This window comes from Nylanderia fulva, unplaced genomic scaffold, assembly GCF_048542155.1.
Source record: "Nylanderia fulva isolate GAGA-0341 unplaced genomic scaffold, ASM4854215v1 Scaffold20, whole genome shotgun sequence".
NCBI lineage: Eukaryota > Metazoa > Arthropoda > Insecta > Hymenoptera > Formicidae > Nylanderia > Nylanderia fulva.
Window position 1 is genome coordinate 3,738,162 of NW_028190264.1, and position 27,504 is coordinate 3,765,665.

Below are 27,504 nucleotides of genomic sequence, written 5' to 3' on the forward strand. Positions count from 1 at the left end.
TATTCTTTAAAATGTATATTGAAATTTATATTAAAATTTTTTTAATATATATTTATAAATTGTAAATTATAATATATATTATAAATTTATATTAAAATGTATATTAAAATTTCTTAAAGTTTTTAGACACATTTTTATTTTCAAAATATTTAATATCATATTTAATGTAATATTAAATGTCAAAGCAAAAAAATAATGGCCACGTTCAAAAAGCACTTCTTTTTAAAGAAGCAATAGTTGATTTCTTTACACGTGCTCGTGTTTAATGTGTCTATTCAAATGTAAATTTGACGTATAAGCAACGCGTTTAGGTCACCATAAATCGAAGGTTCAGGGAGGGGATCTAATTCATATTGAATATGAATGAACAAATGTTCTATATTCTCATGTAGAACATTTCTCTCGTTACACTTTTTCGAGCTATTCTTTTTTTAAGATACAGATAAATATTTTATGAAACCAATAATGAGAAGAAACTCTATGTAATTTTATACATGTGTGAATGTATTATTAATATCTAACTGAATTTTCGATCTCACTAAGATAAATATTAAATATATATTTCCTGCATGTATCTGTCACAATCAGTAAAATCATCATAAATTTCGAAAAAAATAAAATAAGATAATGTAAAAGAATAACAAAATTCCAGAATCCTTAAAAAATAAAATACTGTAAATGAAAGTTCTTCAAGTTTTAATTTCAAGATGTTCGTGCATCATGGATACTGAATTGCAGTATTTTATTGCCCGATAAATCTCACTGCATCGCGAAACAACTTCTAACATCGCACATACATTTAGATACATCCAGTGCAGGTATGGTATCCGAGGTGAGATCGAGATGAGTATCATGCAGGGGTCAATCCTCCGAAACTCTGCGTTTTGCATATTCAGGAATAGATAACGCCGCCAAGGCAGATACGTCTCACAGACGCTAGACGTCTTCTTCCTTTTGTGTCTCTTCGTATAATTATATTCATGATACCGAATGTCATGCCGCTTCATTGGAAATGGGCCATATATTATATGTGTATTCGAGGATACTTACATCATAATAAAATAATAATAATTTTTTATTCAATCAAATTAATATTGCTCTGTGTAGAAATATATAAGTTAATAAAATAAGATATAATAAAATACACATAAGTTGTATAAAATATCACAATAAAAAGACAATTTTTCATTTCATGAAAATAAAAGAGATTTATTATATTGATAATATCGATTTTGCTTGACATTTTACAAGCCCGTTAAAAATGCAGGTCTTGTATATACGTACAAGTTTGAGTAAAGCGGTTCCTACCGAGAATACGGTTGAAATTCCGTGTAAGGTCATTTACGCGATGGATGGATTCGATTTGTGCTTATGCGAGTCGTAAATCAACTGATCTTGAGAAATCAGTTGTACGAAATAAGCTTTCTTGATGAATGGTTATTAATAACTAGATGTTATCGCACGTATAAGTATAATGTCGTGCGGTACATCGCATTTAACCTTAATCGCTCTGGCCATTTCGTGACAGGTTTCTTCTATAATTGTGGAACAGAATTTAATGAACTTTGGATACTACATTTCTCCCTGTCCAATCGATCGATCTAACACATTCTGATAATATTGGGCGAACTAAGAGCGATAATTTGCATTTCAATGCGGTTGTTCAAATCTATTCAATCTATTCAGGATATTGCTCGAAAAAGAGACTTTATTACAAATATTATTTTATTTTCAAGTTCTACGATAAATATTATAGCATTGTATAATTACAATTTCTTTTCAAATTTTATCAATTTTTCTGTCATGCTTTCTATTTTTTCCAGTTAATTTGATGTAACGACAATTTCATCTAAGTATTATTACTTGCTTGCAATATTCAGGAATGTTTAAATTTAGTCAGAACAAATTTAATGGCCCCGCGCTTTTTAGGTAAAGCGAATATACATAGTTTCGAGGGAGGGGTCGTAAAAATAGCATTGACAGCGGCATAATTTTTCGTGGTAGTAATGAAAATAAAAGTCCCTCGTGTCTAGTAGGTGAAAAGTAGGTACGCGGTATTTCCGCCGCCTGTCTAATGACCTTTCTGTAACCCCGCTTTATTAGTGCGGCGTCGGAACGTTAATCTTGGGGATTCTCGACGAAAATGTCTGGAATTGTTTATTCCGCGTTTTCGAGCCTGTCCCGACATAAACGATGCCACGGGTCGTTTATTAACCCATTTTATCCGACGTGTCCATGGCGCCGTCTGTCTCTCGTCGTATGTTCGTCCTCGTTCCGGAAGGATCCACCTGACTTTTCTCGGGGATTAGAAATGAATTACGTATATCGCTACGCAAGTCATCCTCCTAGAATGCTCGCAATTTCATTCTATCCTACAGACGGTGGAGCAAGAAACTTTAAGTAAGAGAGATGGCGAGATATCTATAATATATAGTCTTTGAATTGGAGCAATTGAAAATTTAAAGACTCGCAAAAAATGTAATACTTCGAAGACAGAAATACACGGTGTAGCATGATTTATATATTATATTAACCATTTTGCACAGATTAATATGAATTTTTCAAACTAAATGTACACTTTCTTATTCCATATATTTTTGTACATCTACCAATGAAATATGATACATTTTTTTTCTTTAAGGATTATTACAACGAGATTCGAGAGCAAATGTATTATCAAAGTTTTGCGATATCCAAGTTATATTATAAAACTTTGCGCGTTAATAACGTCTCGTGATACATGTGTCTTAAACTACTGGCTTTAAGCGTGTCTACGATGATATGTCATCGTAGCATAAGAAAAACTGATCATATCCAAGGAAGACTTTTTACTCTTAAAAGAGTTTTCGCGCTCAGAAAAGAACAGCGGCACTCATTTCTTAAGTGCTGGGCTGTCGATATGACTCACGAGACGGAAGCGTTTAAGGCTTTCGACACCGAGCGTTGAAAGCAGCGGATAAGCTAGGCTTATACTGCTTATAGGATTTTCTTCACTACGACATTTTATCATCATATCATAGAAAAGATATATGTTAAACGTCAAGTTGTTTATATGATTTTTACCGACTTTCGATAGACCAATGAAATGTATACTATGCGTTGACGTTTGCAACGCAAACATTCATTCTTATTGATTTGGCAAAAGAATTTTTCGCTTTTTTCGGTTGTTTAGTATGATTGACGCAGTTATTTTCGAAAATCTATTTTATAAATTTATATTATTAATATATGAAAATCTCAAAATCCGTAGGTCCTAATTTCATGATATATATTTTTGTAAATATATAAAAAATGTGTGGAAATTTGAAAATTCAAGTTTTCTAATTGAAAAAAAAGAAAAGATTGAAAAAAAACTCTTCTCTTTATTTATCTTAAAATATTGAATTTCTTATAACATTTATTGTAAGAACACAATATACATCTCCTTCATCTCATTTATTGTAAGAATAAAATACGTGTAGTAATATAATTTAATATTAATATATTTCACACGAGAGATTTTATTCAACAGATAATGTTTTTGAAATAAATCTTTTTATTCTCGTATGAAAACACAGCAGGATACAAACACCTCTTGCACCTCACTCAAGCATCTCGCTCTATTGTGTATATCCCGTGAGAGACATCTTAACGTTCTCGCACTACGTCTTCTTTACTGTCTTACTACTCTTATCAGGTTTCACACAGTATCGCTATAAAGATGCCACAATAAATATTACAACAATAAAGCTAGGGAGCGCTTCTAAAGATGCATCATCTTCATCTTAATTTTAATGCGAGATACAAATATGTATTTAAAGACGATGTATCATAATTTAAGCTTTAAATATAAAAATGTTTTTGCTAGTTTTACTCTATCTTTCATTATAATATTATAATAAGAATATATAATTTAATTTATTAATTAGAATAATATTAATATAATAGAGAATAAATCTCGTTATCTCGAATAAATATTTGATAAAAAAAAAATAATTTTTCAGATAAATACTCAGACTAATAAATTGATACTAAATGATTGAAGAAATGTTAGTCTTCTAATCAATCATAATACAAACAAGGAAAATTAAATTGCTCAGCGCCAAAGTGTTAATTGATGTTATAATGAAACTTAGAACTGACAGGAGTGTTACATAAGTTTCTGTACACGAATTTCGACGGCAGGTTATCGGGTAATATCTGACTAATGACTGGTACGAGCCGACTTTGCAAAGTTTGATCACTGCAAGTAGTAATTACGGCATGTCGAAGCTGGATATCGAATCGATGTAGCCGGCTTAAACCTTGCGCATAATGCACGAGAAGTATAGAGAAACGAGCACGAGAATCTGTCTTAGCTAATCGATATAACGTGTATTTCATGCGGGCGATACGTACGCATGCACGTAAGCATGTGTACGTAGGAGCGTCACGATCGTACGTATACGTGGAAACCCTGTATTTGCACATCGAGTTACAATTCCCGAAAACAGAGACCGTGAACGCGATATGAGCAGCCATACAACGTGACCCTCGTTTTTCGATTTCGAGAGCCTCTTTTTCGGCTCTAGTATCTCGAACAACGTATCCACCTCTTGAATCCTCGTGTTGCATTCATGCAGTCATGCTGATTGGCATTCTGATGCACTCACGATTCCAGTATCACTAAATAACATTCTTTTTTTTTTGTTATCAGTAAATGCATGTTTTCGTTGTAAATGAGAAATATATTTTTCTTTAATTTATCATTCTTGCTAAATTCTTGTTAAATAAAAAATATATTTTTCTTTAATTTATAAAAATAAATATAGAAAATATAAATTAAAGAATAACTGAAAGAAAGAGAGTTTTGCATATTTTAACGAAGAATTTTAGGTTAAATATTTTTAGACTGCTCTAATTTGCGTCATAAAATATGCCATCACAGAAACGACACACGCTTCAAATATCTCGATATTTAATATTGACAATCTGCGTTAAAGTCAATGGACATTAATGTGCACACGTGTGTCGACAAGTTTCGAGGAAAAAAGTAAACTGCACTGTGTATACTATTATCGTGACACTTGGTAAGGAGATGTCCTGACGTGTTGCACGTGTCTGATATATGTATGTACACTGTAGACGGATATGAATACTATAGATCTCCAAACGGAGACACCTGCGTGTATGCGACGTCAATAAATAACAAGAGTCGCTTGTTATCCCGCCTTTTCCCTCATTTTCCCGCTTTTATCCCGATGGTCGACCTCTCCGTCTCGAACTCCGAAATAGCCTAACTATATTTAGGACACTTCGACACGATTGTATGGAAAACTTCACGCTCGTCGAGCATCCGCACCTTTTAGGAGACGAACTTACGACCTCGTTAGCATCGACGTGTTAATACCCTGGCGTGTTAACGCGTTCGTAACATATGTGGCAAAAAATCAAGCTGTAAACACACACTCTCGACTGGATATTACATTAGGGCGATGGTTTGGTCGCGAATGTGAATTTATATCGAAAAGAATGTTAAAAAGATGTTGTAATCTGTAAATATATATGAAAATCTTTCAGATTTCTAAAAATTCGTTTGTACATAAAATTTCAATAACATTAATAGAGACAGAGAGCGATTCCAAAAATTGCGACGAATCGTTTTGTGATTCTAATTAATTTTTTTCTATTATTTATTCATGATATTTATTGTGAAAAATAATAAATTACGCGGCGCATTTTTATGATATTACATCAATAATTGGTATTTTTCAATATTTTATGATTGCTTTAAAGTTTTAATAACAAATAATATTATAATTAATGCCATTTTTCTACATAACAGCATTAAATTACATACTTATAAAATATTCATTTCGTACACACACTGTAAAAATATTTGTCTTTATAAAGATATTTATAATAATTAAGAAATAACTATATAAGAGCTTACAGAAGAGCACATAGTTCATATACACATTTCAGAGTTAATAAATTCGCATGCAATATATAATATGCAAAATTATTATTTGATTTAAAAAATTACTATAAAAACATAATTGAAATTATGGTCTTATCATCAATTTTCCATCGATTGGCCATAACTACTGACGTACAACCATCTCCCGGGTATAATTAAGTCTCGGAGGATGCTATTAATTAATTCACATTGCTCGGTTAATCAAGCTTTTCATGCCCAATGAATTATATTATAAGTAATATCATAATGCCGAACTTACTAAGTAATTCGCTTATCGTGATGTGCATTAAGTTTTACGGTACGAGAAATCATGGTATATATATATATATATATATATATATATATGTATAACAGTGGGACAACGCGCTCAACTGCATTTCGCGGTAACAAACTTCTCTAAGAACCTAATTTCCATGTACTGCGGAATATAATAAACTCATTACTCCAAAATAAACAAGAAATTGGAGAAGTTTTCTGCCACTCCGAAAACTCTTTTGAAAAAGTATGAACATGCGATGATTACACAATTTCTTTTTTCCCCAACGCGTCGTGCAATTTTGCGTTCGTTCCGAGTTAGTTTTACTTATTAAAGGAAAATTTGTCCCTTTTCATCTCACCCTTGTAATCTCACTCTAGTCTCATTTGTCCTTTATCATCCTTTGCAAAACGACTTTCATTTCTCGTGACATTTATTTTTAGCCGACGAGATAAAATCACAGAGAAGCAACCCAAAAGTTAAATTACAACATATATTTCGTGATATATTGTTGTCCATTATATTTTTTTTTGCACTGTTGGCGAATAAAACTAAATGCTTGTGTTAAAAGTATTTTCAGGATTATAAAAAAAGAGAATTGATGAAAATGAAACAAAATCATTTCTAGATATACCGAAGTAATAAATATTAACTTGTTGATTCGATCCCAGCCAACGCAAAAATAATTTTTATCGTACTTGATACTACTTTAATTGAAAACGCGAAAAGTAGTAGAAATTTAGAAGAAACAATTTAAAAAAAAAATGAATTATTTAAGGCAAAAATTTCTAGCTCCCAGATCTAAATCGCCTTATTTTCTAACAATAATAAAGATGATTACACCAGCTTTAGGAACTTGTGATTAAACTTGCATGTCAGCCAAGTCTCGGTCTTCGTTAAATACGCAAACCGACGCAGAGGACGTAATTTCTGCACGCCCAGCGGTGGAACTAATTTGTGCGCGGCGTCCCTTTCTCATTCCGGATCAAATAAATTAGCCGAATAAATTATGAACAACGACAATTGTTCTCGCGGAATGCGTCAATTCAAATTGGATCGATCGGATTGCGGTACATCGCGTTAATTTTCGTAATGAGAATTCAGGAACGCAGATAGTTCGGACAACCATCAATTTCTTTTTCTTGCTCGTCCCTCTATTTGATGGTCGGGATATAATTGCTTTTAACTCGACTTTTATGTTCCATTCGTGGTCTCGCAGTCAGGTCAAAGTTTACCCAGAGATCGACCGCACACCGACGCGCTTTTACCGGCAATAAGGTGCTGAGGGCTTAATCAAAGTCTTGGTAAACATGGCCCGGTTTTCATATCGCGATCAACACACGACTGCTTCCTTAATTTTGTTACTATCCGCTGAATTCATTGGACGCCAGTTAATTAATGTTTATATATTATTTGGTTTTTATGTTAATTTCGAAACACACGCAAAGTCTGCGTATATGTTTTTATACATATACATATACCCTTGCTAATAATTTCAGTTTTTCATACTTAATTATATTTTTAATTATATTATAATTAGTTTTACTTATTATTTTACTCAACCGTCTTTTGAGAAGAAAGATTAATTATATATATATATATATATATATATATATATTTTATAAATCCTATATATTTTTTATTCAATTGTTATTGTAATTTTATTTCTCATATTTATGTGTGTGTTAAGTAAAGAATAAAATAAAACAAACTTGAGTGAGATACATATTTTTTCTGTGAAAGAAAACAATGCTAACTTTTGTTAATTTATTTCTTTCGTAAAGATAGAGACACATTTATAATCGTAATTAATTTTCTGTTAGTTACTTTTATGTAATCTGTATCTATATAATGTAAAGTTGAAGATAAAATCATATAAGATGAAAATGAATAATAGTGAGTTATAAAATATCGCCTATAGAAAAACAAAATTTTACCGAATTATAGTTTCTCTTCAAAACATTATAAATGTCAATTAAAAGAATATATATATGATATTATATAAATATTTGTTCAGTAAACTTTAATAGATATATGTTAGAGATATGTTTTAATATATCTATAGAATCGCTTGCAAATTAGAAAGTAATTTGAAGACTAAAATAATTTAATGCATAATAATAAACTGCAAAAAGCATCAGCAAATATATTATACGTGTGACATATTGAAGCACATGTCAACACGATATCAAAATATATTTTATTCATAGATAGAAAAATACGGGCACACAGAGAATATTGGGACGTAAATAATACCTGTATGACATACGATAAAAATGCGCCGACAAAATGCGATTTCGACATCTGAAACCCCGAAACAATCACCTCAGAGAACGTGTGATTAAAGCGCGGCGTTTTCTGTGTACGGTTTTTCTTGGAAATCAGATAACGCGCAGGATGCTCTCAGCCACGTGCGTATCCCACCGATTGTGTTGAAATAGTGAAATTGATTGCCCCCAAATGAAAAAAAGGTTTTTTCTCGTTTTCTCGTGAAAATACTTTACGTCTCGCCGACGACGCACACATCCCTGAATCGGACGAATTTCTTCTAATGTGTATGTGTGTACGTATGTGTCTAAATTTAATCGTGTTATCATTATACACGCACATAATGCGTTATTTTAATTTATTAATTATTAAATTGTTATTTTAATTTCACTATTACTTTTTATATTATATTAGTAGTATTATTATTTTAATATATTTATTTATTTGTACACTGAAAAACAATTTGTTAACTTGACTAAATCTTTTACTCAAATATTATTTTGTTAATTGAATATGCAGGATGTCCTTAAATTAATAGCAAACCTTTTAGTGGCAGGTTCCTGGGACCATTTGGAGACAATTTTTTCTCAACGAAAATGTCGAGACATCAATAATTTTCGAGTTATCTGCGATTAAAAATAAGGAGTTTCTCGCAAACTAAGCTTTATGGAAATAAAATATTAACAAAATCACATTCTTTTATTAATTTCATGTAGAGTTTACTTTAATAGAATTTTAATTTAAGACTTAATTACGAAGAAAAAATTTAGTTAATTCTTATAAGTATTTATTTCAATACTGTCAAATAAATTATTTATTTGAAACTAATAATATTTATTTGATATGAAAAATATTTATTTGATATAAGAAAATCCTTTCCAAAACAAATAAATATTTATTTGTTTCAAATAAACGATTAATTTGACAGTATTAAACTAAATATTTGTTAATTTAACAAATTTTATAATAATGTATAAAAGTTTAATCAGTACATAAATATATTAATCAGTACATAATATTAATTTACAAATTTAACGCTTATGATACATGATAAAATTTTAGCAACTGACAACAAATTAATTTTGTTCATTATTTTCCGAACAATCAAGTTAACATCACTTTTAATTAAGTTTTGCCTATGTCTAAAATTTGATTAATGTCTCTTTTCATGTCTCTGTCGAATTTATACGATACATTTATATGCAGCTTTCATTTAAAGAGCGAATGGAAATAAGTGTTTTAAATTTGATTCGCGTGCTTAACAATATTTATTTTACCGGTGCACTTGATGTGGCTATTAAAATGTTTTTTGTCTCTTTATAATTATGTATCATATCTCTTATTGAGCTTCCTAAAATAATTTATTGATGCAGATTACAGGTAATCAAAAGTAAATAATATTTGATATATAAAATGTACATCATTGTTGCTACAAGAATATTTAAATTAGAAAATATTACTCATTATTTTATAATCTGAATTTAATTTTCAAAATTATTTATACATTATAAAATAGAAAAATTATTTATTCTATCTATTTAAAAAATAAAAAATAAAAAATAAAATTAGAAAAGTACATATTAAGTATAAAACGTTTTTTTTCAAAGAAAATTTTATATTTAAAATATATTTTTGTAATACTCTAAAAAAATAAAGGAGAAAGAGAAAGAGAGACTTCTGTACATACAGTTTTCTCCAATAATTATTTACGTAATGTAACATTTCTATCATTCTCATTCGCATTTCATTCTTATTTGTTCAAGACACTGTGTAGGCGTCGCGAATGAAAATGTTCGTTCTCAGAATATCAGATGAAGAGAATTGACGTCGTTTGAATTTTTCGACACTCGTTAGAGTCGTTGCTCGAATGCTGCGTTATTAAAAATTAAAATTTACTATATTTACAGAATAAATTATGTATGTACACAAATTCGACAGAAATTGAAAAAAGGCAAATTAATGAAGTTTTGTTTTCTGCAATCGCGATTGTCTTTGAATACAATATTTGAATAATATAATCAATCTGTATGTTTATAATTATTTAATGCAAAGCATTAAAATTTTTTTTATGTTGGGAGGGAATTACTGCAGTGACTTCTCTTTTTTTTCAATTAACAATTTAATTAGACTAATTTAATTAAGCCGAAAGAAAATGAAAAGAAAAGAGGAAAATGTTCAACATTTCTTTTTTTCTATTGAGAAACTGGTAGAGGAATGCGAAATTTCGCTCTTAATTAGGACGATCGCGACTCCGAGACGCATTAATCTGCGAGGAAAAGCCACTTCGGGATGTAAAACTTTACGTTCCGGAATATTCTTCAATGTGGACCAGTGTGTAGCTCGGTGTCGGTTCGGGGAATTTAGTTTCCGGAGTGCACGCGTTTGTTCTCTTCGTGGTTATATCGAGACGGACGGATACGGTCGCAGAGTGATGTTGACAGATAGGGAGATGGGGAAGAGTAACGTATGCGCCTGACAGTTTTCTGTTTGCTCGAGTGTATATATGTTTTGCACGATAATGTTGCGGATGCGCCGCGAAAATGATACGGTCAACAACGACAATGCTAATTTCGCCGGTATTATGCTCGCAAACACAACGATCGGCCTGGATCGAACTTAATTAAGTTCTTTCAACGCGAATAACTGCAGCAAAAATGTTAGCGTTAATCAACGCCAATAAAAAATTTATTCCTTTTTTTATTTTATTCTAAGATTACCGCGAAATATTTTAGATGAAAGATATTCTGTAAAAACTTGGTCGTAAATAATACAAACTGAAAATCAATATTTATATAATAAAATTTTATAATTTTAATCTTGCAATTTTAATTACTATGTCGCACAACGTCTCTATATATCTTTTTAGATTTTTAATAAAAGTACTCGTTTTATTCGTTTTATTTTGAGAGATCTCTTTTACGATCAAGTCATAAATAATAACTTATTGATAAAAACGATAATTTAATGGTTTTTGCGTCAATAATTAAGAGCGATTGTATAGCTGATAGTGTAACTGTCAACCATTATATATCAACGATCGAAATTGGCAATATTTTTTAATTACGAGATGTCTTCGTAATTTAATAGTATACAACGTGATAAATTTAATATTCCCGCTTTTTACTATTACGCATTTTACAATTGAAATTATTAAACGGTATGTGCGCAAAAGCTGCAATATTTTAGAAGTTTTGTGAAAAAGAAAAAAAAGCTTTTATAAAGATTTTTTTAAATAAATAATTTTATACAACTTTAGAATTATAATTTCTATTATATATACTGAGTTTTCCACATACAGTGTTTAAATTGCAAGATTCAGAAATTAAATATTCCGTACGAAACGTTTCACAAATCACGGCCGGCTTTATATTTACTCTATCCCACATGTATTTTATTAAAATGCAAACGCGATGTGTATTTTTTTCGAAGCATATATACGTATATTTCGCACAGCTTTCAAAACTGTCAACATTTTTGCACGTTTCGTGATTGATGCCTATTCGTCTCTTCGCGGTTTTTGCGTTTATAAATGAGATTAATTCTCTCGTTTGCCCATTGCGAGATTAATATCCCTTCGCCGTCAGTGGTACGAATAGATCTTCGATCGGACGTACATTCTCGTCTCCGATATTGCCTGCGTAAATATTAGAAAGATGCGAATATACAGAGCATCGACTATATATATGCGGCTTATCGCGGATTCTTCCAGCACACTAAATCCTCCCATTGAAAGGAATGAGATTTAACACTTCGGAGATGATTCTTTCTTCTGAACCGGTTGCTACATTGCCATTGAAAATATTCTGTCAGCATACTAAATCCTTCTTTTATAGAAGAGAGATTTAATAATTTTTATTATTATCGCGTTTTATCGTAATTTTATTATGAGCATTTCTATTATGATTGTATGCATTATTAATTTATGGAAAAATAAATTATTCAATGTAAACAAAAGAGGGAAAAAATCTATTAGAATTTTAAATTTAATCAAATAATGTTTTTTAAATTATTTTTTGTTGATTCATTAAACAATTGATTTGATTAACTAATTTTATTAATAATATTGAATTGATAAAAGTTTGAATTTTATGTTTATTTTTATATTTAAATTCGAATAATTTTTAAAATGAATTTTTTTGTTTTTATTGTATTTGTATATCAATAATATTATATTATTCAATATTATTATTCTCAATAATATCAATAACATCAATTCTCAATATTATCAATAATATTATATTATTCAATATTAATATTCTATTATTATACTGCTGCAATGTTACGTGTAGTTGGTGGTAACCCAGATTGTGCGAAACTTTGTTCGGCTTGTATCAGGTCACTGAAGTGTCTTTTTTAATCATTCTGCGTTCGTGTGTGTGTCTGCTGAGATACACGACTCGAGCCGTGTCGCATATCTCGCGAAAATGGATGATTTCCGCTGGGAAAACCATGCAATAAGCGTGTTATGAACACAACAGCGAAACGCTGAAGAAGCCTAACGAAGAAATTAATGGTCTATTATGAAGCACTCGGCAATCATAAACATTCGAGGCTTATAAGCGGATTTAGCGTAGAAATTCTCGAAGATAAAACTCGCGAGTAAGACAGGGCGATCAAAAAATAAAAGTAAATTCAGTTTTTCCAAAACTTATTTAAATAATATATGGAACAATAATAATTTTGAATTTTAAATATATATATATATATATATATATATATATAATTATTTGCAATATAATTTTTAAAAAATTTAAATCAAAATAAGTTTTAATTAAAAAAATAATAGAATGTCGCTATTTAAATGCGGATTTTCTTTTGAACACTCTGTATAGAAACGACAGGTGGAACATTCGGCGAGAGAATTTTGTTGACCTCTTAGGTCGACTCAGCATTTGCATAAATGTCAACACATAAAAAATACAGTCGCGAATACATTTTTATACTTTCTCGTTCTGTTATTATAAACTCGACTCGTATCAGATTTTTGGATTAAAATGGTTTTTTTTAAAATCATTGCATTGTTATCAATCAATCCGTTCATGTTTTTTAAAGTTCAACGTATTCTATTTATCAAGAATATTATTGCAATTATTAACTGTTATAGGTTAATTTAATTATTTAATTAATAATTTAATTATACTTTCATTATATATATTTATTTGATGTATATTTCAAAGAGAGACACGCAAACGAATAACCATTTTCGGTTATTTGTCTATTGTCGTTGTTTATTAACTGCTGATTTAAATATTGTTCGTATATAGACTATCGATTGTCTGCGAGAACTCAATTGCTCATTTCGTGGTCTCGTCGCGTCTTAACTTGCCTACTTATTTCCGCGACGTTCCATTTAAAGTAGAGACGTCCGATTCTGCTCGGCTAAAGGTCAGATGTTACCAGACTATAAAGGTTACCGTATTTTCTACCGATGTTTTAGTCAAGATATATCGCGTGCGATATCTGCACCCATTTACAATGTCTACTTTCGCTTGACTGAAATTCCGAGTGGAAAAAAATTTAAATAGATACTTCTAGTTGTACGTGACTCGATTATTTTTCGCAGAGAGAAACTTTATGGTGGTATATTTATCTGTTTCGCGATATATATTTATCAGACCCACACCCGAATTTTATCTCAACAGAAGATACACCGTTTATCGTAATCGTGCATACACATTTGATATGTAAACATATAAATATCACGAGTTTACAAACTTTAAATATATCAGAAAATATAAAGCTCGCATTGTGCAAATATTTATGTAAATTATTTGAATAATTTTAAGAAAAAATATTTTATTTCAAGGAAAAAAATTTATAAGATAGATTAACATTATGCTATAAAGCAAAATAATACATTACGTATCAGATGAGCAATGCATCATAGTCACGAGCTATTCATATTAAAAAACATATATATTTTTTTTAAATTTAAACATTATGCATAAAATTATATACATCTAAAATATATTAATGCAAAAGAGTTCAGTTATAAAAATTCTTTTGAATTACAAATATTTATACAATGCGTTTGCTAAATGTTATTTACAAATAACACTATATTATTAAAAAAAATATTCCTATAAATATTATTTAAAATAACAAATATTAAAAATTATTTTTTTCTCATTTGTGGTATTCTGACAAAAGAAATGAACAAGAAATATTTATTCTTGAAACTGCAGCAGCTTATTTCTAATCTGTACAAAAAAAAAACGTAATAACGATGACATTAATATTATAATTTTCCGTATTACGGTTGAAGATGGGGAAGAAGGGAATTTAATACGAATTCATCTTCTACTTTACACAGTTAATTAATAACAAATGTCAACGGTCGCCGATGTCACAGCACATACCGTGTGTGTCACACGTGCGTTTTCGGTATGTGGGTTACGGGGTGTGGCCACCCTTCTTGTGGGACCAACACACAGGATGGATTTTTACCTACATACATATATGCCTTTGGCTCTTTTTCGCGGGGCGGCGATAGTCAGATTAAATTACAACGACGCGCGTTGTAACGGGCATGGCGTTCGTGTCGAGGAGGCGAGTCCCTCGATTACATTATCGCGCGGTCCCATTACATCACGTTAATAATATCATATTCATTATGAGCATCGGGACGCAAACAATGCTCACTTGGAGTCACGTAATCGTCGTTATACCTGCTGGCCGTGTTTCGATATAAAGCCATAAAAGGCGTAATTTTCCGCAAAACGTTCTATTCAGACGCGCACCTCTGACAGAGCAACGTTCGTGATAATAATCTCGTAAAATGTATTCCCCAATTTTATAGTTAGGCGATCGCACCGTTTTGCGATGAAGCGAACGATAGGGATACCGTATAAAACTTTACGCGTGTCTATAATGTCCCGAAACTGCTCGCTTATTGCGATGTTCACGCTATGTCGATATCGAAAAGAGCGATTAATAGCCGAGGATATAGAGTATCAACTCCTTTTGATGCACTTTAAAGATCAAAGAGATCTGTGTAAAAATTATGCCGCGTGTAACTTTGTTATCGCTGATACAATTCTAGATATATCAAATTACTGATGGTTTCATGTCGTTTTACTTATCAGATTATACTGACACACGAGTAATAATGAATTCATGTGTTACCACAAAGTTAGACGCAAAAGGACAAACAAAACAATTAATCATACTTATAATTTTAAAATTAATATTTTCTTTCGACTATTATTATTCTGATTATTATCTCATAATTAGAGACTTATTAGATGTTTTATGTTAAATATTAAATGTTCTCGCGCTATATTTTTCAATAATTATTTAATTTTATAATAATTATAAATTATTTCTATAACATATTAAAATTATTTTGTGTATGGAATGTAAATTACACTTTTCATTTTTTTAATATTATATATAACTATATATAATAATTGTACGTGCGTAATTAAACGTATATATAAATATTGACTAATGCAATAATAAAGTCAGAAGACTATTCGATAATTAAAATACATAAGAATTGCATCTGGATGCGTAACTGCAAAATTACGTTGCAAGGTGCACGTATCGATTATTCATGAATCTTTTCGGTACTTTGATGCCGATGCTATTATCAAACATATTTCGTCTTTGCTCGTTAGTCGCGAAGCTTCATCAAATTAATGAATGCGTTGTCTTTGTGTCATCAGTCTCGTAACGTGCATTAATATTCTTCGAATAGTATAGTGACGAGAGCTTTGAGAGATAAAGTCCTTGTAGAAGAGATAGCGATCAAAATTATACAATCGTCATGTCCGTAATGCGAGGGATATTTTAATTTTATGACGTATGTCACACGAGCGACATGTATTCGCGATTATATTTAATGGACAAACGTGGTCGTTGGGTGGCACAGTTTTATGTTTCGTAAAATGCCACGAGAAGGCCAAGGTTTTTTATATACGCGATGGAATCTTCGAAACTATTATTTTATACCGCGTTGATCTATACAAATACTCGATGTTCTATCCGTGATTGTGCACGATTGAAATGGCTGTATTGTTAATTCGGAGTACTACTAAATTATAATAATCCCGTCAGACTTTTTCAATGAGAATTTGATGAAAAAAGATTAGAAGTACGCGGAAAAGTAAAGGACAAATCGGTCGAGGTTAAGGCCAGGCAGACTTGCATGCTTCGAAACAATAGATCGAGCTTTATGTTTTACTATATTTTGTGGTATGTATATACATATATGTATGTATTATATATGTGTAGCGAATACAGAAGATTACATTGATCGATGAATATGTTTGTATTATACATATAGTAACAAAATTATATTATTTATAAAATAATTTACTTAAATTATAAATTTTTTTCTAAGATATTAATCAAGTTATTTTCCGACTCGTATCATAGTTATGTGAATCTATAGCACCCGACTTTTAAAAAATTAATTTTTTAATATGGAAGATGATAGCATTTCGTTTGTAGTTGTTTATAGAAACAATAATTTTGTTTATAGTTTTGTTACTTAAAGAATTTAAAAATGCATATCGATGGAAAAAGCATATTTAAAAAATCTTTAAAATTGACAAAAATAACATTTGACAATTTTTTCAAACTACTTACTGTAATTTCTAAATCGTGCAACTACAAACGAAAATTATTACAAATAACTACAAACGATTCTAAAAAAGACTGCGAATTTGAGTTATCTCAAAGTTGGGTGTTGGTCATAATTTTAATAATTTTATTTTTACATTGACTACACAAACGAAATACTATTATTTTCGGTATTAAAAATTAATCTTTCAAAGTCAGGTGCTAGATTAACATAACTGAATGCTCGAATTTCTAAGTTCGAGTAAATCTTTAACCTGAGATAGATCGACACATCAATCTTAAAGCGAAAACTTTTTTAGTGACCAGCACCCAACTTTAAGATATTTCAAATTGATTTGTGCAGTCTCATTTAGAATCGTTTGTTGTTGTTTGTAGTGATTGTCGTATCGTTTGTTATATGATTTAGAATTTGCAATTGTCTAAAAAATGATCAATATTGTTAATCTTAAAGATTTTTTAAATCTGCTTTTGCCAGGTAATTTAGACTCGTTTGTAGTTGTTTGTAGCATTAAAAAACGAAAAGCAGATTTGAAAAATCTTTAAAATCGACGAAAATTACTTTTGACAATTTTTTCAAACTACTGTAATTTTTAAACCGTGCAACTACAAACGACACGAAAATCAGTACGAACAATCACAAAAGATTTTAAAAAAGACTGCACAAGAGGATTTGAGATATCTTATAGTCGGGGAATTTATTTAACAAGCTTTTTTATTATTTAATTAATAAAACTTTAAACGAAATTATTCTTACTACAAACAATTCCAAACGAAATGCTATCATTTTCCGTATATATTAAAAAATTAATTTTTTAAATGTCGAGTGCTAGGTTCACATGGTTTATATGATACTATCCTCTTTAAGAGGGGATTCTTCTTTTATAGCTTTTTATTGTTCTTATTACGATATTTTCAATATGAATATCGCTTTATTTCTTTATATTTCAAATAACATTTTAATTCTAATGCATTCAATTTTTTATATTTATTTATTACATTTTTGTCGATCTTATATTTTCTTTAATACTTAATGAGAAAATGTGACGAAATATTTAAATCATTTTTAAGTAATAATAAGAAATAAACAACTTTTATTTGTTGAAACTGTGTTATAATATTGTTCAAAATGAATAAGTTTAGCCTACTTTTGTTCAAAAATTAATTTGTGAGATGTTTTTTAAACATTTCATGATAAAGTTATTAATTTGATTAAATTTCACACATGTGTACACAAATCTCGCCCATCGGAATTGTACTATAGTTTTTACTTATTGTTAGTGGATTTAATTAAATTACTGTGTAACTTTTGCATTACATATTGCACAGTCTTTGTGCGTGTTTTGCAAAATGTAACAGCGATGTTGAATAATCGCATATGTCAACAGCATCTAAATATTTTTGTGGTAATTTATTTGCGCAAACAGAACACATTGAGATACAATAAATATGTGTTGCAGAAAGAAAAGAAACAATTGAGAACATTTTGTATATCCACGATATTTTGCACTTTTAGGATTCAAACCTTTTTGGTCTTGCTGGCCATTAGTTCACTGAGAGAGAACAATTGCCATGCAATAACTCATAGAGAACAATTGAGACATAAAATATCGCGCGATTAGAAAAAATTCGTACTTGCAAAAATGTTATTTGCTCTTGTTTTATTTATGTTGTTTATTATAAAATACAAATACCTACACCTAAATTAATGATCAAAGTAATAAGTGATGACAAAATTGCTCATATTTTAATTTACTTATTGTATAGTTAAATTTTTTTGCCCAAACAAATATTTAATTAAAATTACAAAATTAACAAAAAAATTGTGTCAATCTAATCATGTGTATCAGATATGTTAGTTGATATATATAAACATTTATTTTTTTTATAAATAATCTTGTATAAATAAAAAATGTTTTTTCTTTATAATTCTTGATTATGTTAAAAATGTTGAAGTATTTTATTGTATAAATCTATGTCAAATTATTAATTAAAAATATTTTATAATAACATTAAAAATTTTTTATTTTATATTTCAAAATATAAGAGTAAGATATTTCGAGATATTTTGACGCATATCACATATTACATATTAATAATATAAAGTATCAAGTATGCAAGTATAAGGGAGTAATTAATTTAACAAATAATAAATTAACAAAATTACAGAATGCTAATCTTATAGTTATTTTGCCATTGTCTGATGTTCTTCCAAACTTCTTTCTTATCTTTTCTTTGCTGTTTGCGAAAATGATTTTAGATTATTATGATTTGGAACAAAAATTGCTCCGAATTCACACAATGTTGTCTCTGATCGCAACGCAAATAATATACAATACAAACGCATTTTACGATAATTTAATATCTCATTATAAAATACTTATCATTATAAAACACTCATTTCAATATAAAATGAATAATCGCGTAAAATAATTTCGTGAAATACGACACACGTATACTGATATTTCTTCTCGATCGAGTTTTGCCATAAGAATGACAATAAAATCACATCACACTGTACGTAGAGGCCATTGCACGTAAACAAATTTTAGTTGTAATCGTAAAGCTGTAAGCAAATTGTCTACAATCAAACGTTCTTACCATGTTACGATAATTCCTCTCTATGATTGAACGATTTGCTTATGTATTATATTATTTCTCGAAACGCATTTATTCAGTGTGTTTTAAAACAGAGATATTAAATTATCGTAAAATGCGTGGTATTATATGCTATTTGTTACGAACAGAGATAGCATTGTGGGAATTCGAATGCGCAATTTTCCAGTGTCAGATCGTAGTAATTCTGTTTTTCACGTTCTTTCATCGCAATACAAAATGAAGTATGAGTCGTTTGCGATTAATGTCGGGAATATGTAAAGTATCGCGCGATCGTCAAATGTTAATGATCAATGATACACGATTATAATCATATTTGGTAAATGTCGTGTAAAATGTCATGAAAAAACGAGAGAGGAGGATTAGATCCGTGGAGGTATCAGACGATGGCGAGGTAGTGGTTGAAGTATTCATAATTTTTTAATTTATTTTTTATTTGTTTAATTGCTTGATTGTATTCGCGATAAAAATTCATTATTTATTAAGATGTAATATATATAATACGTATAAAATATTCAGATTTTAATCTTATTTTGAAATAAAAAATATAAAATATTTATAATTAATGATTTTATTAAAAAGATTAGAATTGTATATAATACTTCAACATTGTTTTTTGAAGATTTATATATAATTCTTTAGGCACTTTAAAATTTTAGCTGTATATAATAATTAATTTTTAAAATAATAAAAACTTTGGTCATTGCTTTATCTTTCGATATAAAGTTACATCACGGATCAGTACGTAAAAATTGAGTCTTTGTAGTCACTGTTAATGTATTTCCTTACATTGGAAATCGATCCGTTCGTGCGCAAATGCACACGTGCTTTTTGATTAGGTTGCAACGAGGGTGAGGGCTGCTTTTAGAACCGGTCTTTGATTAACGATTTCAGTGCAGCACGCGATATTTGATTTTCTATTTCGACCTGTGAATTGTGACATACATTAATTTTCGATTGCATTGTCTGGCAAACCATACGCTCGAATTTACATTTCAAAATTCAAGCGTGGTAGAAAGGATTACTGTTAACTCTCTTTGAAGCATATTGTATTGATGAATCAATATTACGCAAAGCGACAATAAAAGGAGATGAGAAGAATGTGTAACTTTTATATATTTTTGTTAATATATTTTATATCAAATATTATATGTATATATAAATATATATATATATATATTATTATATATGATAATGAATTTTTAATAAAACGATTAAATAATATTAATATATTTATAGTCTTTAAAATAATATTATAAATATATTAATATTAAATAGTATATTTTAAAGTATCAAATATATTAATATTAAACATATATTAAAACTTATAACTTACTATAAATAATAATATTATAATTACAATATTACTCTCTTAGCTATAAAGAAATTGGTCTATTTATCATCTAATTATCACACATTTTGGAAAGTTAATTTACCCACAAAAATAACAATAACTTTTCTTTTCATCTCGCATCTGGCAACTATAATGCCATCGTAAAATGTACTGCCGACAAGGTAGTCCGTAACTTTGTAGAAGACTCGCGCCAGACGTTTTGTGTGCTCTGCCGCGTCATTAATAAGGAGTCTTGTCATTCTCATTATTATTCATGGTATACGATGACTTGACGCACGAATGCGAAACGTTGTAAGTACCTTATGGATATGGCAAACGTGATATAGCTGTTCTTAAAATTTGCATAATTAATATTTTATTATTTATATTTTGAAAACATGAAAACCTGTCGCCACATTAATATTATCTACACCAATTGAAAATATGCAAAAAATTATCATTTTATAACTCAGATATATCATTCTAAATTATATCACAAGTGTCAATAATAAATGAATAATAAATTAATTAATAAAAACAGATTATATTCTCGTGGAATATTATGATTTATAATACTCAAATCTCATTTTATGTAGTTGACATTTTCGCCGATATTGCTCTCTTTTGAAAAAAAAACTTACGAATATTCCCCCATATTTTGCAATTCACGCTGTTATTATTTTCGACGCACATGATACCCTTTTTATTCCACAAAATCGCCCATCGCCGCGTACGATAACATTCATTAAATACTCGCATAAATACCGAGTGTGCGCGGGTGGGTATCGGATTAATATTCATTCGCGACGCTTTATCATCGACACAGCAGAGTTTCGATTATCGGTAGCAGTATACGACAAGCTGTAGTTCGATTTGCAAATAAAAAAAAGTATTGCGACGAAGTAATAAATGTCACGAGTAGTGACGCGCGCGCGTTTCAAAAGGTTTCGCCCGACGACTTGTACTTATCGTCCTTTCGCTCGGGGTTTTATCGATAATATCATGAAGGGTCTCTTTCAGGGGTTTCTGTCGACAGTGGACGCTATTGTGCGATGGACCGTGGTTGCGATCTAACGTCCTAGTTTCGGTTCGAGTATCGCGTGTCGTTTTACCTAAGAATTCGCGGAATTCAAGATCACCGAAGAATATGTCACGCGAAATTATACCCTCCTCTATTTTTGCTCTTATTTCTTTTTCTTTATTTATTTTGGAAGACGATGCGAAATGCTAATATTTCCCTCGTCATGAGACGCGTTATTCCCTCGGGGGCGATAACTTATCGCGATTAAACAAATCTACGCCCATCTTTTTTTACGTCGCAAACTTTTATACTTGTTCAGTTATATCTGCATCTTCTGTATTTCGTGATTCTGTATCGTATCATGCTAAAGTTTCATATTTCTTGCCATTTCGAGCATTTATAAATTTTACCTTCTCATTGTTAGTACATTGTAAGTTCATCATCGTTACAAAATGCACAATAGTTCTCGATACACTATCTCGTGCATCCGGCGTTAAAAAATACACCTTTGTTTCCCTATCTCGCGAAACTTTATTAGCTTTCGCACATTTAACTTCCTGTCGTCCGGCACACTTCGATCGCGTGTGCTCGCGCTGCTAAATTACATGTTTGCATGGGCCTCGGCAATCTCGTAATTAATTTCTTAAAATGACGGCGATGCCTGTCGACGGTTAATCCGTCGAGAATTTTGACGTATATGAAATTTTAATTATTTTTAAACATTGTTGAGAATAACGATGACAAACGTCGTCGTCGGCGGCTTAGAAAGGGTTGGATTGTAATTGTGCGACTTCGATGTGGCCGCAGAAATGCAGCCAAGGTCGCGTTTTGCTATTGAATGGTGCATTCAATGTCAATGAAGAACGCGGACGCGGCTATCTACGGCGAAATCGATGCCGAATTTCGTTGACCAGCCGGCTGGCAAACGCGGTAGCGTGACGCGAGCAATAAAACCGGCGCAGTCTTGCCATGCTGGAGTTCTGCACAGCGTCGCGAACTGCGTGGGAGGGTGGGACCAACCCGCCTAGTTCACCCTCCGTTATCCTTTCTTTGCGTTAATGCGTCGGGATCGCGGCAAGAAAAGAAGTAAAAAAAATCGTTAGTGGAAACCGTCGATACCAAAACCGAAAGATACTATTGATACTGTAATAGCATCGAACAGCAAGCTTATCGCTTTGAAATTGAACTTGATCAAAAGAAAAATGCTCGTTTCATCTCGCGTCTCCCGCAGTCGAGATTGTTTGTTTACAATGAATTTAATGGATAATATATTGTGAGGTATTTAATTGCTTTGATTGTTAAACTGTAACGACAATTTCTCACTCAGTCACTAGTCAATAATTTGTAAATATTTTAATACATATAATTTAAAAAATTAATTTTAAAATTATTTAATTTTTTTTTAATTCTATATGTAGAAAATACTTGTTTCTAATTGCTTCCTGACAATTTTTCAAAGTTTCAAAATAAACTTTATAGAATTAAAATATTCGATCATATTTAATCTTGCTTTCACTTTTTTCGTATAATGCTATCATTTATTTTCGGAATTATTTCAAGTCTATTCTTGAAAAATGCTCGTCCTTCAGGGGTTATAATCGGAATAGGCTATACTGAGAACTGTCATACGGCTTAATCTTGTCACACGTGATGTATCGGTTCGAATGATGGTAGAAAAATACGGTCGTATGCGGAAGGCCGCTATCGATTCTCACAGTTCATCGAAGTCGTCGTGCACGTGAAAGGGTGCATGGGCCGGTCGGCACGCGACATTGCGATCGTCGTTACCTCGGTCGTTACATGGTCAAGCGCAAATGTCAACCTACGCGTGGCGTTATTATGAAATCTCTCGCAAACGATATGCAAATCATTTGCCTTGATATTCATAAGCTGGATTTAAAATTTCGATAATCACTAATTTTTCTAAAGCATCACATGTTTCATATCCAAAAATCAAACTACATTAAATCATAGAGAAAATATTTTAAGATGCTCTTATATTGCTTTCGAAATTATTGTTGAATAATTGAATATTTTATTTATAATATTGAAATTTAAAGGAGATATATTATTATGTTAATAACATAGAATTGTAAGAGAAATTAATAATTTTTGTTTTTGTAATTGTTTGATAATAATTAATTGATTAATTATTAAGATGTATTATATTTTTAACTTTATTGTAAATATAAATTTATTTTTATCAGTCTTAATAATTTTTGTAAGATCTTGAACAGTCTCATAGATTCTGAATATTGTACCTTGATGCGATTTGTAGTATCCGCAGGGCAAAACAATCCTGCTAGTGTACCTGGAGCTGCGTTCCGCGAACGCGTTATCGCCATCCCCTATCAATGCACCCTTGCCCGAGACCCTTTTTCGCGATTATGTTCACCATGCACGAAATCGATAGTCCTGTAGGCGTGTGTGAGAATAAGTCGAGCAAAGACCGACGAACGGTGCCTGTCTGTAACTTGCGGCGTTTACAGCGCCTACCGCCTACCGTGTTAACAAAACTTGCATTGTCTAGTATGACATATGTGCTTTCCGGGAATTACATATATTCCGTAAGCATACGGGATAAGAATTGAATTAGACCGAGAAATGTGTTCTCTCGGTGTTGCGCTAAAAGACAATTTAACGTCGACTTGTTAAGCGTGTAACTAAATATGAATCTTCGCGCGTCGTTGAAAACGTCAGTACAATATTATATAATCTTGAAACTTATACGTTGTAATTATAAGATTATTATTATCACATTATACGCGTCGTATTATTACAGTGTTATAATTATAACTTGATAACATAAGAACATTATATAACGTAACGTGTTACAAAATAATTAATAAAGTTACTAGATATGCTTTAAGGCTATAAGATTATAACCGCACATAGTTAATTGCAAAATGGATCCTTTTGCTTGCACCACCGACATTTACCAGCGGCGCGAGCCGGAAATAATTGGATGAGCATCATCGATGCATTAGGAAAACGCGTCGCATCTGCCACAGGGAGAATTACGTTCCTAGTGCAAAGGTTAATTCTATAGCCACCCTCTCTCAATTCCCGTTCTCTACCAATTAGGGATTGGTTTAATGTAGGGTGATCTTAAGTCAACTTGGCTGTCATCTAGAGTCATCCATTCGTGCAATATGTATAATTGCCATTAACTTTTCAAAATTCTGATTTTTCTCAATATTATTTTGAGAAATCATGATATGGTTGAATAAATTGTTAGCTGTATTTATGCTGAAAAATATTTTTGTCAGGCGAAATTGTATTCGCATTATATCGATGAGATATCGATTGGATATAGTTTCCATAAAAAGTTCATCGCGGAAAGTTTCGTTGTATCCGTAATTAATGCTTAATGGATACGCTGCTATAAGTTTGCGTATTATTTACGATGCGATATTTGGTTAGTCGTCCAACAATTAAGAAATATTACATGACAGTGTTTCATAACATATATAGGATTGCAAATGACTTTTGACACGACACTTTAACATACAATGGCGGGAGTTAATTAATTAATCATGGATCTGTGGCGCGTCTTAGACACTTTGGTTACTACGTTGTAGCATAAAGATCGGTCGTCATTTAGTACTCGTCATTTATTATTGTTTTTTATATTATTTAATATTGTTCAAAAAATTATATTCGCCGCGCGTCATATTATAAAAATTATTTCAAAGATAGCTACGCGGCGGTCAACAGTTAAAACACTTCTGTTTTAGTCGAATTTATTGGTTACGATATTAAACCATAAATTGTAAGCGCGTTTCTGACGTCCTCATAAATTGCACACTGAATATATAAATTATGATTTTATTTTCCATTGTTTGATAAATTATGAACGAAACAAGAGATATATTTTCTAAAATCAAAAATTAATAATCAATGAAAATATTTATAGCAAGAATGAGGGAAAATTATCGATGCGGCTTTAGTATTTTATAAACATATTTTATAAATAACGTTAATATTTTTTGTGTACGATGTGAAGTTACTTTCGCGGACGTAGGCTTTATATGATAATTAAAAATTATATTTACGTTGTAGAAAATGCACAGAAGTGAGAAATGTTAATTATATTATTAAAATTTTTGTATACACACCTGAGACTACTGATATCCTTATCATCAATGAGCATAATAGCAAAGCCATGAATTGCAATCCAGGGACCTGCATGATGGATAATGTATGTTCGTTGCTCGATCAATAGCAAAAATCACTTTAACATTGTAGTCACTGCGACTTGAAAGTGCACCAATTCGGCAAAGATTTCCTCCCGCGAAAACGCACCGTCGCGTCCCTTACATACGTTTTTCTGTCAAGTAAAATAATGTCACAATTATAATTAATATATAATTTGCGTCTAATAATTATTTTTTTTTTACATAGCAAAACGTGATTTTTGAAGCTCACTAAAATAAAGCGATCGCGATTGATCACGACCTTTGCGAAAATTGAAAGAAACATTTTCTTTATTTTAATATAAAATATAAACAATAATATAAAATATAAGCAATAATAAACACGATGTTCCATCGAATAATATTTTGAGAATATAACTGTGATCATATCGGACGAATTCGTTTAAATTTGTATTCAATTTTTATTTTTATTTATTACTGTTGAATTAATAGAATGTTATTGCTTTGTTATATAAATATTTAATCTATATTATGCTTTTGAAATTAAACACAATTATTTCTCTTCTCACATTATAAATTATAAAGTTATAAAGTAGCTTTTAGAGTTTCTTTCTCTTTTATTCATACATATCGTAAAAATATTTTTTACTTCAGGCAATCCTATTTTAGAATATAATTTTTTTATATTCTGCAAGTATATCATTTATTTTCGGTTGCAAGAACAAGAAATATTTTTTAATGCAATATTATGGGACGTGTCGATAATAAAAACAACCCCAATTAATTGTCGAATCAACACGATCGTACCTTTTTCTTTGCGAAATCCGCTATACTTTCGATCGTGGCCGAACGACAATCGGAGTAACATGAAGTAATGACGCCGATCTTAGACGCCTAGGACGACTCTTTACTATGGGAAATCGGTATCTCATCTTCCGATTTCGCGTTTTAACAGTTTTCTTCACAGACGCGTAAATATCGCAGAGAAAAGAAACCGTATCCAAACGTCGCGACGTTACGGCGTTACGGCCGATACTAAAACGACGTCGAGACGCCCGCCGTTATCAGACACAATTTTCCACGCGTGCGCATACGCCCCCAAGATACACAGGGGGGCTGAAGCAGTGTGGGGCGACGTGGGGCAACAACGTCAAGGGAATCCCCTATGGTCGCACTGGGAATAGGCGCGACTCCTCTTTTGCACGTCGTTCATAGACACAGAACTACTCGTACTCCGAGTATTATCATTTCGATATACGATAATGACTTCATTCTACGATCTCACGAAGTGTGAGTGATCGAGTTTGGATCGTTTCGATTTAGAGTAGAAGC

General features: G+C 30.9%; 1 protein-coding gene across 1 annotated transcript in view; it reads right to left on the reverse strand.

Annotated features, from left to right (window-relative positions):
* The window catches only part of Ret (protein kinase receptor Ret oncogene), a 53,449-nt gene extending 26,257 nt beyond the window's left edge, over positions 1-27,192 (reverse strand). The window contains exons 1-2 of the mRNA XM_029319765.2: positions 26,980-27,192; positions 26,134-26,345 (exon numbers count right to left, since the gene is read on the reverse strand). Coding sequence (XP_029175598.1) covers positions 26,134-26,206 — 73 coding nt within the window. The 5' untranslated portion in view covers positions 26,207-26,345; positions 26,980-27,192. The remainder of the gene's footprint in view (positions 1-26,133; positions 26,346-26,979) is intronic.
* Positions 27,193-27,504: the final 312 nt, after the last annotated feature.